The sequence below is a fragment of the Bubalus bubalis genome, chromosome 8 (genome assembly GCF_019923935.1).
Source record: "Bubalus bubalis isolate 160015118507 breed Murrah chromosome 8, NDDB_SH_1, whole genome shotgun sequence".
In the NCBI taxonomy this organism is placed as follows: domain Eukaryota; kingdom Metazoa; phylum Chordata; class Mammalia; order Artiodactyla; family Bovidae; genus Bubalus; species Bubalus bubalis.
This window is the reverse complement of record NC_059164.1, coordinates 12,977,782-12,991,064: the sequence shown is the minus strand read 5'-3', so window position 1 is coordinate 12,991,064 and position 13,283 is coordinate 12,977,782. Positions and strand designations below refer to the sequence as shown.

Here is a 13,283-nt window from a genome sequence, read left to right as displayed (position 1 = left end):
TGAAAATGTAAAACTTTGTGGAAACCATTGTTGTCACAAAAATCATAGGCAAAATAACTTAAATGTAATACAGAGGAACTTATGTTTTCACTGAAAGGAGGAGAGTAATTTACAAATCCACTAAGTGTAAACTCCGTAAGGGCTGGTGCCTTGTTTTTCTTGTTGCATAGTGTAGTAAGTGTTCAATAAACACTTGTTGAACAAAACAAAGGAAGAGACAAACTGCTGCCTTTCTCCCCAAGAGAAGCACATTTAAGAAATGGTGATACACAGTTTGAAAGTTATCCACAGATATATGTCATTTCTTTAACTAAGCTGGGATTGTTTCCATCATCCATTTTTATACAACAGCCTGCATGCAATAACACCCAATTAGAAAATAAATCAAAATGCTGTATTTTGGTTATACAAAATAAATATACACAAGGTTATAAATATGACAAATACAGAGGGGTTGTGGCTTCTAAATATTACATCACAAAGAGTGAAAATGAATTAAGTTATCAAAGCATGTGAGCTTCTGGAGCAGCAGTTAATGTCAGTGTGTTGAGCAAAATTTGAAATCACTAGCCAAATGCTGTAGTGTAACAAGCACTCAAAAATTACGCCTGGTAAAACTGCCAACAGCAGTTCTACATGTGATCATTGACATTCGTTCTAGAGAACTCGAGGAACTGATCTTTGAAGTGGCCCCAGGTGAGGTTCCGCTTGCCCATAACAGCATCCTGAAAGGGTTTACAGGGTGCAAAATGAGGACCTTATTTGATTTATGGAAGTGGATTTGCACCTTTTCCATGTTAGGTGAAAAATAGAAATTTCACACCTCTCCTCTGTAGCCCTATATGACCCACTTAAGATTACTATGAAGCCAAATGCCTGTGACTTTATAACTTTACTAAGATCTGTGTTTTATATTTCAGATGGATGGACCAATATAAAAAGCAAAATCAAGCTTGTTGTAAAATGATGTGGTTTGTACCTTGCGTGCATGCTAAGTCGCTTCAGTCGTGTCTGATTCTTTGAGACCCTATGGACTATAGCCCGCCAGGCTCTCCTGTCCATGGGATTCTCCAGGCAAGACTACTAGAGAAGGTTGCCATTCCCTTCTCCAGGGGATCTTCCCAACCCAGGGATCGAACCTACATCTCTTTTGTCATTGGCAGGCAGGTTCTTTACCACTAGTGCCACCTGGAAAGCCCCTTAGGTCCCCTTCTTTTGAACAGTGCATCTTCTGATTGTGCTTGAAAAGGAAAAGAGCCACAGAGCAAAAACATTCATCATGAAAATGGTTACTCACATTAGAGAATTTTCAAAAAAAAAAAAAATCTGAAAAGTTATCAATGAACATGTTCTGGAGCCCTCACAGATAACTAAGGCCCTGGGTTAAGGGAACTGAACCTGTGTCCTGTCAGTTCTAATAAATACATAGATAAACCTGTGAACCTTTGTTTGGTCCACTGTGCATTCTGTGCTCCTCTCCTTCCATTCACAACATTCCACCTGTCGTGCAGATGTTTCTGTGTTTACCTTTCCCACCATCATCAGTTTCTTGAAGACAGGAACAGGCTTAAATGATGTCTGCATGCCCAGCAACGTCTAGCAATGCCTTTTGCTGAGTAGTTGTACAGTGAACATTTCCAAGAATGAACAACTTTATCAGATCTTTTTCTGCTTTTGGAAAACTCTGATGCATAGTTATAAGGAAGGTACTAATGAAGGAGGAGAGGGCTTCCTTGGTGGCTCAGACTAGGTAAAGAGTCTACCTGCAATATAGGATACCTGGGTTCTATCTCTGGGTCGGGAAGATCCCCTGGAGGAGGACATGGTTATCCACTCCAGTATTCTTACCTGGAGAATTCCACGGACAGAGGAGCATGGCAGGCTACAGTCCATGGGGGCACAAAGGGTCAGACACAACTGAGAGAACAACACTATGCAGTAAGACTGCTGGGCATGGAATTATAACATCTTCTAGTCATATTACATCTTCCTAGTCATCTTTTATTCACGTGAGGAGGGAAAATACTGGTTTCTGTGGGCAGCAAAGTAGGAACTTCATAATTTGTATTGTGTGAATGGGAGAGTCATACACCTGGTCCATGGATGCCTGGTTCTTCAATGAATCACAAACACATTAGAGTAAGGACTTGGAACAATTCCTGGTTCCTCATGCAATCTAAATAGCCTGTGATGAGTGCAAGAGATGCAAAATCAATTGAATTAGAACTTCTAAAGTGAAAGGGAAATAACGCACCAAGGTGAACACAGTGAAACTTTCAAAATATGAGTCCATTCGTTAAATCTTGTGTGTAATTTTATAATCTAGCTAAATTACCGGATTCCACTTCTTTCCTGAGATTTTCCTAGGAGCATTTGCCAGTCTCTCAATCAAGATAGAGTTTGTATCACCTATCTTCATTCTGAATCTTCATTCCACCTCGTGTATCTCATACTATTTTGGCTTCTGATTGGGAGGAAGGGCCCCTAAGGCACCTCTCTATATTATGCAGTTATTTTCATTCTTTTTTCCTTATATAGATTTTTAACTCCTCACTTACTATGTTCCCAGCACCAAGCAGGAAATCAATAATGAGATGGAAATAGTTCAGGGGGAAAAAAAAAGGGCAGATGGCTGAACAGTTAAAAATGTGATGAATGCTAATACAGAAGTGATATAAAAATAAGTAAAAAAAAAAAAAAAAAAGCCCATCTGGTAGCTTGTACTCCTATCCCATCCCATTGATTCTACTTTACTTTTCTCCAAGTACTCATCTTCTCAAATCACATATTTGCTTATTAGTTTACTGTCAGTCACCCTCAGAATATAAACTCCAGGTCTGTTTTGTTCCTTACCGCATTCCTTATAAAGTGATGGTGCCTGACGTATGGTAGGTTCTCAGGAAATCGCCCTTAAACAAACAAATGAGTAAAGAGGATGAAAATGCTATGGAAACATAAAGGAGGAAATGATATCCTTCACCCAAGGAAGTCAGGAGAGGCTCGTGGAAAGACCTTGGTGCTGGCTCTTGAAGGATAAGGGCGGGGGAGATTAATCAGGCCAAGAAGAGAGAAATACCAGATGCAGCAGGAGAAACTGGATGTACAAACTCACTCACAGATACGTAGTGGGATCAGCAATGTGGGGATGGGTGCATGGGGGAGCCTGAAGGCTGAAGCTGGGGAAGGACAGGCCAGGGCAGTCAAGAATCTTCTCTGATATGCTAAAAAGTTTGGGCTTTTTTCCTCCAGGCAATGTGAACCATCAAAGGCTTACAAATGGCTAATGACCAGAGCAGACGGATGCTATAAAACAGTGAAGACATGAGACTGTGATTTGCATTTCTGCAGAAATGCCTTTCTCATAATGCAAGGTGTTACAATCCAGCAAGCGATAACAGACTTTCGGAAATGAAGAACACGTCATGGGTAAGAAAACAGAAACTCACCTTCCATGACGACAGGCCGTGTAGACTGTACCCTCCTCGCTGCCAACCACGAAGTTATTGACGTCTCCCGTGGGGAAAGCCATTCCAGTAACGGCCACAGGCTTGGACTTATTGTACACCAGCTCCATGCTCTCCTACCAAAACACGGCGTGGTTACATTTCCTCTGTCAACTCCTTGCCATGCCAAAGATAGCACGGAAAAATCACTCGACTAAATCGTCTGCTTGCTTTTCACACAGCGTTACAAAAGACCCCGGCTGTGCCAGAAACCACGCTTTACTGCCCCTGACATTCAAGCTTCTGTGTATCTCTGGTTTCAGCGGCTGGATTTCATCAGCGTGTGCTGTTGCTTCTGAAGTCAGGCAGAGATGACAGGTGAGAATTTTGAAACTAATGGTGCAGAAACTAAAGATAATACTGTAATGGTTACACTTGTCAGCCCCAGGCTTTAATAAAACACACAATACCCTTGTATTTACAAACATTTCCAAAATCAATTGTTCATGAGAATACGCATGTATTAATATCAGATGTACGGAGCACATTTGTCAAAGCAGGAGTGTGTGTCCTCCGTGGGCTAAAACCAGAGAGTTGTCACTCAGGTCATAAGAACCAGATTTCAATAGGGACTTGAATTCATGAAGGGCAGACATTGGGTGTGTAGGCTGTTAAGTCTGCAAAAAAACAATGTTTAAGTTGGTCTTTAAAATAGTAATGAGGGTCTTTATTTTATCTAAAATGATTTTCAGAATCGGGAATTCCAGTGTATTGTAAAAGACATTCTGCTGAATTGAGTTTAAGGACAGTGCAGAGTAGTTAGGTGGAACTAACATTCTTGAATACTTCTGGTTATTTAGATCCAAAAGCCTGCTTGGTACACCTAAAGTAATTAAAAAAAAAATTCTGAGGGACCATGTCATTATATTTGGAAGTTTAGTCTCTTTTATGCAAACAAATAAACCGAGGCATCGCGGCCATGGGGTCTACAAACCGGAAGCACATGCTAGCAGTCTGGAACACGCAGACCACGTGGTCACGTGACAGGCTCGCAGTCTGCGAGACCCAGACGCGGGGAGTGCCTGAGTGAGCGGATGCCGTGACGGTAGTAACACAGACCGTGCCATTGCCAAAAGTAGCAGAGGGAGGGCACAGCCTCGTGGGCACCCACTTGGGACAGAGAGGGAGCAGGGCAAATGTCTTCTGCTCCCCCGTCTGCCTGCCATCCACAGCCATACCGCCGAAATGCTTCCACCTCTGGCCAGAGACAGGCGTCTGCGGGCCCCCTAAAACTAATGAAAATGACCCCGCAGCTCCCCCTGCGAGGGGCTGTAACCTAAGCGCGCGCGCGCGCGCGCACACACACACACACACACACACACACACACATTTAATCATCAAAATGGGCAATTAAAAATTCCTAATTAGAGGGTTTACTCGTATCTGTTTGTAATCTCCAGGGCTTTTCAAAGAAAACAACATATTGCTGAGAAATTTAAGACAAAGCTGTAAAATACCCACACACAACTCCCCAAACTTGTATAAGTGTTAAAGATCAGCAAAAGCAGAGGAACTTAAACGGTAAGGAACTTATGAGCTCTTCCCCCGACACTAAAATGATAAAAAGAACTTTGGTTTACTATTCTCTATATCTCTATTTTGTGGTGACTTTTGGGAGGTTCTTCTTGGTTTCCACATTTCCTTACGTCTCCTGAAATTTCCAGTATCTTCTAAACTTCTGATGGAGACATTCTAGCATTGTTAGTTCAGGAAAGGGGAAAGGAAGATTAAAATTGAGAATTATCTCCTAGTTATCTTATACAACTTTCTTGACGTTTCCGCACATTGTCAACAGCTACAACAGGAAACTCTGCTCTGTTTTTACCTGGTGGACAGCGAAGTACTTAATTCCCCTACAAAGAAAAGTGGAAAGACGCGGCTATTTGTGTGTTTGCATGTATGTGTGTTGTCTTCTGTGTGTGTGTACACACGTATGTTCTGAAAGTTGCGTTTAGTTGTCTCCCCCCATGGTCTCTTCCACTTCTGCTCCTTCGTTTGGCTCCCATTACTGTCATCAGGAGCAGTTTGGAGACCTTGAAACTTTTCATTTTCAGCTTCTCGCTTGTTGAGCAAGGAATGGCAGGAGCCATCCTAACAAACATTCCAGAGAAGAAAACAGATGGCTAGACAAATTCTTCAAACACACGAGGCGGTTGTCTAGGCTACAGAAGTGAGCAAGGGCTTGGATTTCTGTTTTACTGGGATACCTTTTTCTCCAAGGCAAGCACCCATCGGGGATTGCTCTGCATTTGTTTAACAATGCTGTAGGGTAAAAAGCAGGATTCCTACCGCAGCCAACTTCCATAATTACTATGCTTTGAAATGGATTATTTCATTTTCACTTGAAACTGACCTAAGGATTAACGTATTACAGTAATTACATGATGTGCGGTAAAGGAAATGGGTTTTGGCTTCCAGAGAAGGCTGCCGAAAACAGGCCCCACTCTTTCAAGTGTACCCACTGATTTGAACTCCTATAGGATGTGAGGGTTTGGCTTTTAGGAACTCCATTCCATTAGGCAGGTATCTCTTTTAACCAGGAGGCTCTTCTGTGTAGGGGAAAACAAACCCACCTGCGGAGTGGAGAGCATGTCCAGGCTCCAAGAACACATTTTGCCATCGGTGGAGACGGTGATGAGGTTATGAGCGTTTTGGGTCCCAACAACATTTACACAGTACACGGGATGCTGCAGAAACATAAACGTGGAGGATCAGATGCTGGTCCAAGAGGAAATGCTTACATCTGAGTGTCAGACACATTACTCTGAAACAAGGATTAAAGAGTGACATAATCCTACAATAATGGAAGCCTCAGGTCACTGGCCACTTCTGATTGGAACCCGATTTCTTTTTCAAAGCTCTGGCAGCACCACGGAGTAGTGGAAATACTCAGAAAGCTTCACCTTGCTCGGTCAGAGGCAGTGGAAGGGAACTGAAGCAAGCGGGAGCCAATGAGGACTGGTGGGACGAAAGAACACAGGTGAATGTGTGTGACTTAAATGAGGCTCCAGCATGGAGTTTGGCTTTTAAGCTCACCAAGAGGGATGGAAACGGACAGTCCTCAGAAGGGAAGAATGATTGACTTTTGGAAGGAGTGTTACTAAATCTCAAGTTTAGTGCATCACAGCCACAGCGCCAAACATGTGTTAACATTCTTTATAAAAAGTGGTTAATATTCATCAAAATATCTGGTTAAATTTATCAAAAAGAGGCTGATGCCTCTTTCGATTTGAAGGAGAGATACTGGTGGTGGAAATTATTGGCACAAGGAACCTAGTGAGATAAAATTAGGTTCTTTTTTTGCTACAACATCTAGGTTAGGATAATGATAATTTGTTGTTTTTTTTTTTTTTTCCAAAATATTGCTAGGGTAGGATGGAGGCTTACGTTTGGCCAGGGCCTTGAGAAAGGTCACTTAAACATCCCAGGAATCATAAGCAAGATGCTCTAACCTTTTGTCATAACTCAAGAAGGTTATTCCACTCGGTAGAGCCCTAAATGGTAAGCTCAAATCATTTGCAGCTGCATATTAAATACTAAATGGAAGGTTAGCATAAGCAGAACCTAGCAGTAATTTGGGTTAGATTTCAGGCAGCTTAGCCTTCAGTGGCCAAACCACAACTTAGCTGATGCTTCTCTGTGCAAACAGCTGAGTCTTTCTCTTGATGAGTTACTGTCCATAAGACCTAGCCAAAAAAACGATGAAACAATCTCTAATATTGGAAAGTTGATATCATATAAAGGATGGTTCCCCAACTATTATTATCATATAAGCTCCTGGTCAGAAGGAACTGTAATAACCATCAAGGGCAGCTATTCATCTGCCTCTCCCAAGACGTGGTCCAAACTCGGCTGAAACACCTTTCTTAGCCAATTTTAGCACTAATTCTTGGGCGATCCTGCCTTCTACCAATGGGATTAAAGAAAGCTCAAGGAGGTATCTTTAGTGAAGCACCTTCTGACGTCATATTCATCAAGTCCAAAATAATAAGGGATTGTTCTTGTATTATCCCCTTCCCCCCACCCCAGTCTTGTCTTTCTCAGACTAATCATCACCAGTTCCTTCAACTGGTCTGAGTATCTGGTTTTCAATACCTTCCCCATCCTGGTCACTCTCTCCTGCCAGTGAAATTCTGAGAGTGAAACACAGCTGTCTACCTATACTCTGACTCACAGGATATAGAAATATGGGAGCACTGAACTGTCACTCCTCATGTGATCAAAGAAATATGCCTGCATAAATGTCTACTAAGATTTACACTTGCTTTTTCGGAAACTGCATCACCGCATTTACCCATGCTGGATAGAGAGTCAACCAAGTCCCTATGTGTTTTTCACACCGTCTTCCTACATAAACCTTCGAATGAATCGGCCTCAGTGGGTCTGAATAGTGGAAAGCACAGCAGAGATGTGAAGTGAAATGTTCTCCTGATCAGGTCTCTGACTATCGAGAGGACTGATTGGTTGTGGACAATGCTTCCTCCCAAGTCTCTGGTATATGAAACTCAAGGGTGAGTCATGTGGCATCCTGAGCTCTACGTGCAAACAGATGAAAGAATGGATGAGACAGATTCTCACTTGAAAATGGCAGACGGTAATAGTGAGAATGAGAAAGCGAGCTCCAAACATCGTTACAAGCCCCGGATCCACCTAGTGTTTTTCAGGAAGAGTCCAGCGGGGGTTTCTTTTAACTATGGAGCATCAGCACAAATCACCAGAAACCCTAAGGGGTCAGGACCCCTCAGGGTGGGTGTAGTATGAAAAGAAAGCTTCCAGAAGGAGGTATAGAGCAAATGCGCCGAGAAGGAATGTGTGTGGGAACCCCTCCCTGGCTTTAATCACTACTACTGGCCTGTGCTTTCAAGAGTAATAAAGCTCAGCTTAAAAGAAAAGAGAGAGATGCAAAAAAACCAGAACAGAAGCAGGCACATGGGCATGCCTACTTATACACAGACAGACAGACACACACACACACACACACACACACACACGCATCACTGTACTCAGTGGAAAGAAAAAAGCACCAGCGCAGTTCATTTTTCCAGTACAGGGGCCAGATTGTTTTTATTTATTTTAGGAATAAACTTGCTGTGTGGCAGAAGGCTTTTGCTTTAATTAGGATTTCCTGTTGTCCCAAATGCATATGTGTGGTGGGTGTGAAAGGAAATTAGTTCGTAATCTGTGGTGGGCCTCTTTTTCCTTAACCACTTTTGATCCTGGTACCAATCTGCCAGGCATTAGTGGAGGTTGAAAGACAGTCACAAAATTAACCGAGCCCTTTGAGCCATGGATTCAGCAGAACACAGCAAAAGAGAAAAGAGTTGTTCTTTTCTAACAGAAGTAACTGCGTGATAACAGAGATAGTGTCAGTGTTTGATAATAGCATTTTTGTTGTGATGATCACATGGTTAAGTTGCTTGAAAAAGACAGATGAATACTTTGCAAGAGCCCTGCATTTGGATTCTCCCCAAAAGCTTCATGCTGAATGTTCTAATAGTTGGATTTATGACTTCTTGAAATTTCAGAAGGTCTGCTCACACACACACCAGATAGGCACACAGAGCCAAGAAGTGGCTTCATGCTTCTTGAGCAAACACCTGCATCAGGCCTGTCTCCTCCTGCGTCACAATTTTCTGTTATTAGTTTGAACAAGTGGGGTAGGCAAGAGCAATTTTCTAAGATTCCCGAGAACTAGTTTCACCTGCGTGTGTCTTAGGTCCGAGTCAATCAGAATTAAGGCTGACTCGGTGTTTGTCATTTCCCATCATCGATCTCGCGAGAGAGGGAGAATGTTCCTCTTCGTGGTCTCAGCTAAAGCAACTGGCAGTCCTTTTTCAAAGCTAGATGGTTTTAAGGCCAGCAGATGAAACAAATGAGGCAACCACATTAAGGAAATTGAAACAACAGTAGAGCTGTATCCGTGGGCATAATTTGGGCATTTTGGAGAAAGGACATCAGTTCCCCTGAATGTCATGGTAGAAGAGATTGATGGAGACATGCCTGTCTTCTCATTCCTCCTGACAATTGCTAAACACACCTGTCATTCTCTTAAAGGAAATGACAAGAGTAGTTGTCTTACGAACACTACACTGAACCTCTTCTGCTAAATTATGGGTAATGGTTTTGAGATGTTGACTTTTAACCCTATGGATTATATTGTCACTGTAGACGTTACTGTTGAGACTTATACCATGCATTCCAGAATTTAAAGCCATAGCACTCCCTGAATCACAAATGGAAACAGCCTGTTGGCCAAAGCCCATATGCCATCTCTAAAAAGAAAATGCTTGCTCTTCATGGTCTGTTTGAAAATATGGAGAGAGTAGGATGGAAACATATACACTACCAGTGAAACACAGATCGTGGGAATCTGCTGTATGACTCGGGGAGCTCGAACCAGGACTCTGTGACAACCTAGAGGGGTGGGATGGGGTGGGAGGAGGGAGGGAGGTTCAAGAGGCAGGGAACAGATGTATACCTGTGGCCGATGCATGCTGATGTACGGCAGAAACCAACACCACACTGTGAAGCAGTTTTCCTTCAGTTAAAAGTAAATAACTTTTTAAAAAAAGAAAATAAGGGTTTCCACGTTGTAATATACACGTGAAGAGTTTCTTTGGAAAAACAGTTCCACAGAGGCCTCTTCCTTTCTCTGTCCTTTTTTAGTTTTAAGCTATCCTCCCTGGTTGCTTTGGGGACCCCAAAAGAGATCCTTTCTGTGTGTTAAAAAAGTGAAAGTTAGTCGCTCAGTCGTGTCCGACTCTTGGTGACCCCATGGACTATAGCCCATCAGGCTCCTCTGTCCATGGGATTCTCCAGGCAGGAATACTGGAGTGGGGTGCCATCTCCTCTCCACTGTGTGTTCAAACTTGTAGATTACTAAGAGATGCCTCTAAACCCAGGGCTTCCTCCATCTACTGTCCACTCGGCTTTCCTTTCGTCAGGATGTGATCACTATAAATCAGATACTTCCAGGTTGGAGTCACTAACCACAGAAGTACCTCTGTCAGTTAGGCCCTCTTTCAGGGCTCAGATGGCTGATTGGGATGTGATGAGAACTGGACGTACCGTGTGTGCAGCTGCAGACAAGGGCGTCCGCTGGACAGGCGTCCTCCGATGACTGCGATTATCCCACAGGACGATCTGGCCTGAGTAAGTCCCCCCAACCACCAAGTTGGGGTGAAAACGAGCAAAGCAGACAGACATCACGGAGGACTGTGGAGGGAAAGTGGAGAAAGATATGCTGTGAAAGGGTCTCAGGAGGCTTGTTTTATCCTGAAGAGGAAACCGCTAGTCACAGTAACTCAGAACCTCCTGGAAATCACAAAGCAACTGTTCAGCACAGAGTGAATAGAACATCATGTAACGGACACAGACTTTCCCAGGAGAGGTCGACCAATGTTTACTGCTTGAAGCTTGAAATCTGAAGTCCTGGCCATGTCATCAAATAGGCGTCAGACCCATCTCACGTACAGCACTGCTCTGTGGTCTGTATCGGTTTGTGGAAATTTCCCATTTATCAATACAATGACATCAGAATTAATATTAATTCTCCACTGAAGCCTTCACAAAGCAGTTCTTTACTCTGGGGGCATGTCCTCATCTCTGTACAGTGTTGGCAAGCCTTTGAGGACTTTGAGACGGGGTTCTTTTCTTTTTTTTTGGCTTAATGTAGACTTCTAGGAAGTGAACTGACCTCAGACTGATCCAACTGGTTCCTCCCCAAATTCCCTCAACTCCCATGGGTATTCTCCTGACCTTCATCCTGCCCACTTCAGACAATTCTTAATGTTATTCTTTGCCTATTTTAACAAACAGCCAAAAATGGATTTTCATCTAACTCTGCCATGGCCAGACAGAGCATCACGAATGTGGTTTCTAAAGTGCCACAAAAGACTACTGGGCACTACATTTTATAGGAAATTATTTAGCTCAGACAGAGCCATAATACATTTGAAAATCAGACAACTTGGCTGTGCCACATTTGCTGAGAAGTCCATAAGGATTCCTGTTTTGCTTTACACGGTTGTACTTACACACACAAGGGCTTGTTGTTAATAAATACATTTCATCCTTTCAACTAAATTCAATGGATGATCCTGTGTAAGGAAGGCACTGTACCAGCATGATGGGAATACAAAGGGAATTGCTGCCCTTGACAAACCTGTGCCCTAGGAAAGGGAATTAAAAAGCATGTGTGTGAGGAACATACTGCTGCCGGTGTCTCCATGTTAGTCCATGCCTTTGTATGGAGTTTAAAAAATAAAGGTGATTCTCTGCACTATGTGGTCATGTGGGCAGGTACGTGCCTTGGCAAGTGGAGAGGAAGGTGGATTTTTGTCCTCACTGTCCCTTGGGTTTGAGATGCGTATGCAGGTCACGACTTGCATACACAAGCTGCAGTCCTGAAGGCAACAGGGGCCGTGAACAGATCATACGAACATGTGTGGGGGTTTGATGGGAGTGGTGAGGAAGGCTTGCTTTAGCTAGGGGTGGGGGAAAAAAGAGGGGAGTGGAGGGGGTGGGAGAGTTAGAAAGACCTCATGAAAGGGAATGTATCACTCTTGATGTAAATATGGAATGTTCAGCAAGTAGACAGGAAAAGCAACAGCAACCCCCGAGAGATGGGGTAATGGAGAAGACTGGCGCCACCGAGGCCGGGGAACAGCCAGTCTGGTTTGGGTGAGAAGGAGCCTGTATGGAAGATGTGGGGAGTGGGAAATGTGGCCGAGGGGTCAGGCAAGAGAGAACCTTGAATGGCAGGTACTGTTTGAATTGTTTTCTGTGGGCAACAGTGAGAAGTCACAGCTTTCTGCGCAAAAAAAAAAAAAAAAGAAAACCAGAGAGCGAGACAGAGACAGAGACGGTCAGTGGTTGTACCAGATAAGCCAGTAAAGTGAAGAAATGACTGAAAAAGAAATGACGACCTCTTTCTGACTGGGAAACTCACTGTCCATTAAAAAATATATCAGATCTACTATCAGCCTAAGGCTTAGAAAGAGTCTCAGATTCTCTGAAGTAGAAGAATGTAGACTATTTTTCAATGTCACGTTTTCCCAGTTTGAATGATTTTCAGTTCCAATTTCTTGAACGCGGGTCGACGGAGAACATGCTGGTGCCCCAATCTGGTTTTCATAAAGTTCAAGAATAACTCTCAATAATGGTACTGAATTAAAGAAAAAGAAAATAATGCTGGTCAGCTTCTTGTTTTACACATCCCACCAAAATGATTCTTAGTTTTCAACTGATGAAATTCTTATGTTGCTTGAGCTATGTTGGAGACATTTTGTTTAAAACTTCATATAGACTTAAAATTATCCAGGTGGTATCAACAATTGAATTTGCTAAAGCTCCAATCAATACAGATAAAGGAATGTCATTAAATTCGAAAAATCCAGAATTAAACCACTTGATTGCTTCCATGTTTCACTTAAATCCCAGCAAATACTGCTCCAAACCTTGCAGTCTGTTAAGAGACTAAACTAGGGAAAAATAAACAGTAAGGATATTTTTACAAAACAGAAACACATAGTCGGTGATCAACCAGAATGCAACCCCACAAGATGAGAACTCTAAGCCCTACTTTTCCATTCATTAGTGTCTCCACTCTTCATTCATTCATTCAATACACAGTGCTAAGTCCTAACTGCATCACATTTCAAAAAAGCTGTAAATGTCACAAAAGCCACCCATCTCCAATTCAGAATACTCTTTACATCTGATAAAAAGGCAAATTCTTATGAAGCAGAAACAGACTCACAGACACAGAAAACAAACTTA

The 13,283-nt window shown here is 42.7% G+C and overlaps 1 protein-coding gene across 6 annotated transcripts in view; it reads right to left on the bottom strand.

The window, feature by feature from the left end:
* Positions 1-13,283, bottom strand: part of DYNC1I1 (dynein cytoplasmic 1 intermediate chain 1) — a 380,396-nt gene that overhangs the window by 77,595 nt on the left and 289,518 nt on the right. For all 6 annotated transcript variants that reach the window (XM_044946455.2, XM_044946458.2, XM_045166351.1 and 3 more), the window contains 3 exons: positions 10,572-10,718; positions 6,077-6,190; positions 3,447-3,580 (listed from right to left, as the gene is read on the bottom strand). In XM_044946455.2, coding sequence (XP_044802390.2) covers positions 3,447-3,580; positions 6,077-6,190; positions 10,572-10,718 — 395 coding nt within the window. The remainder of the gene's footprint in view (positions 1-3,446; positions 3,581-6,076; positions 6,191-10,571; positions 10,719-13,283) is intronic.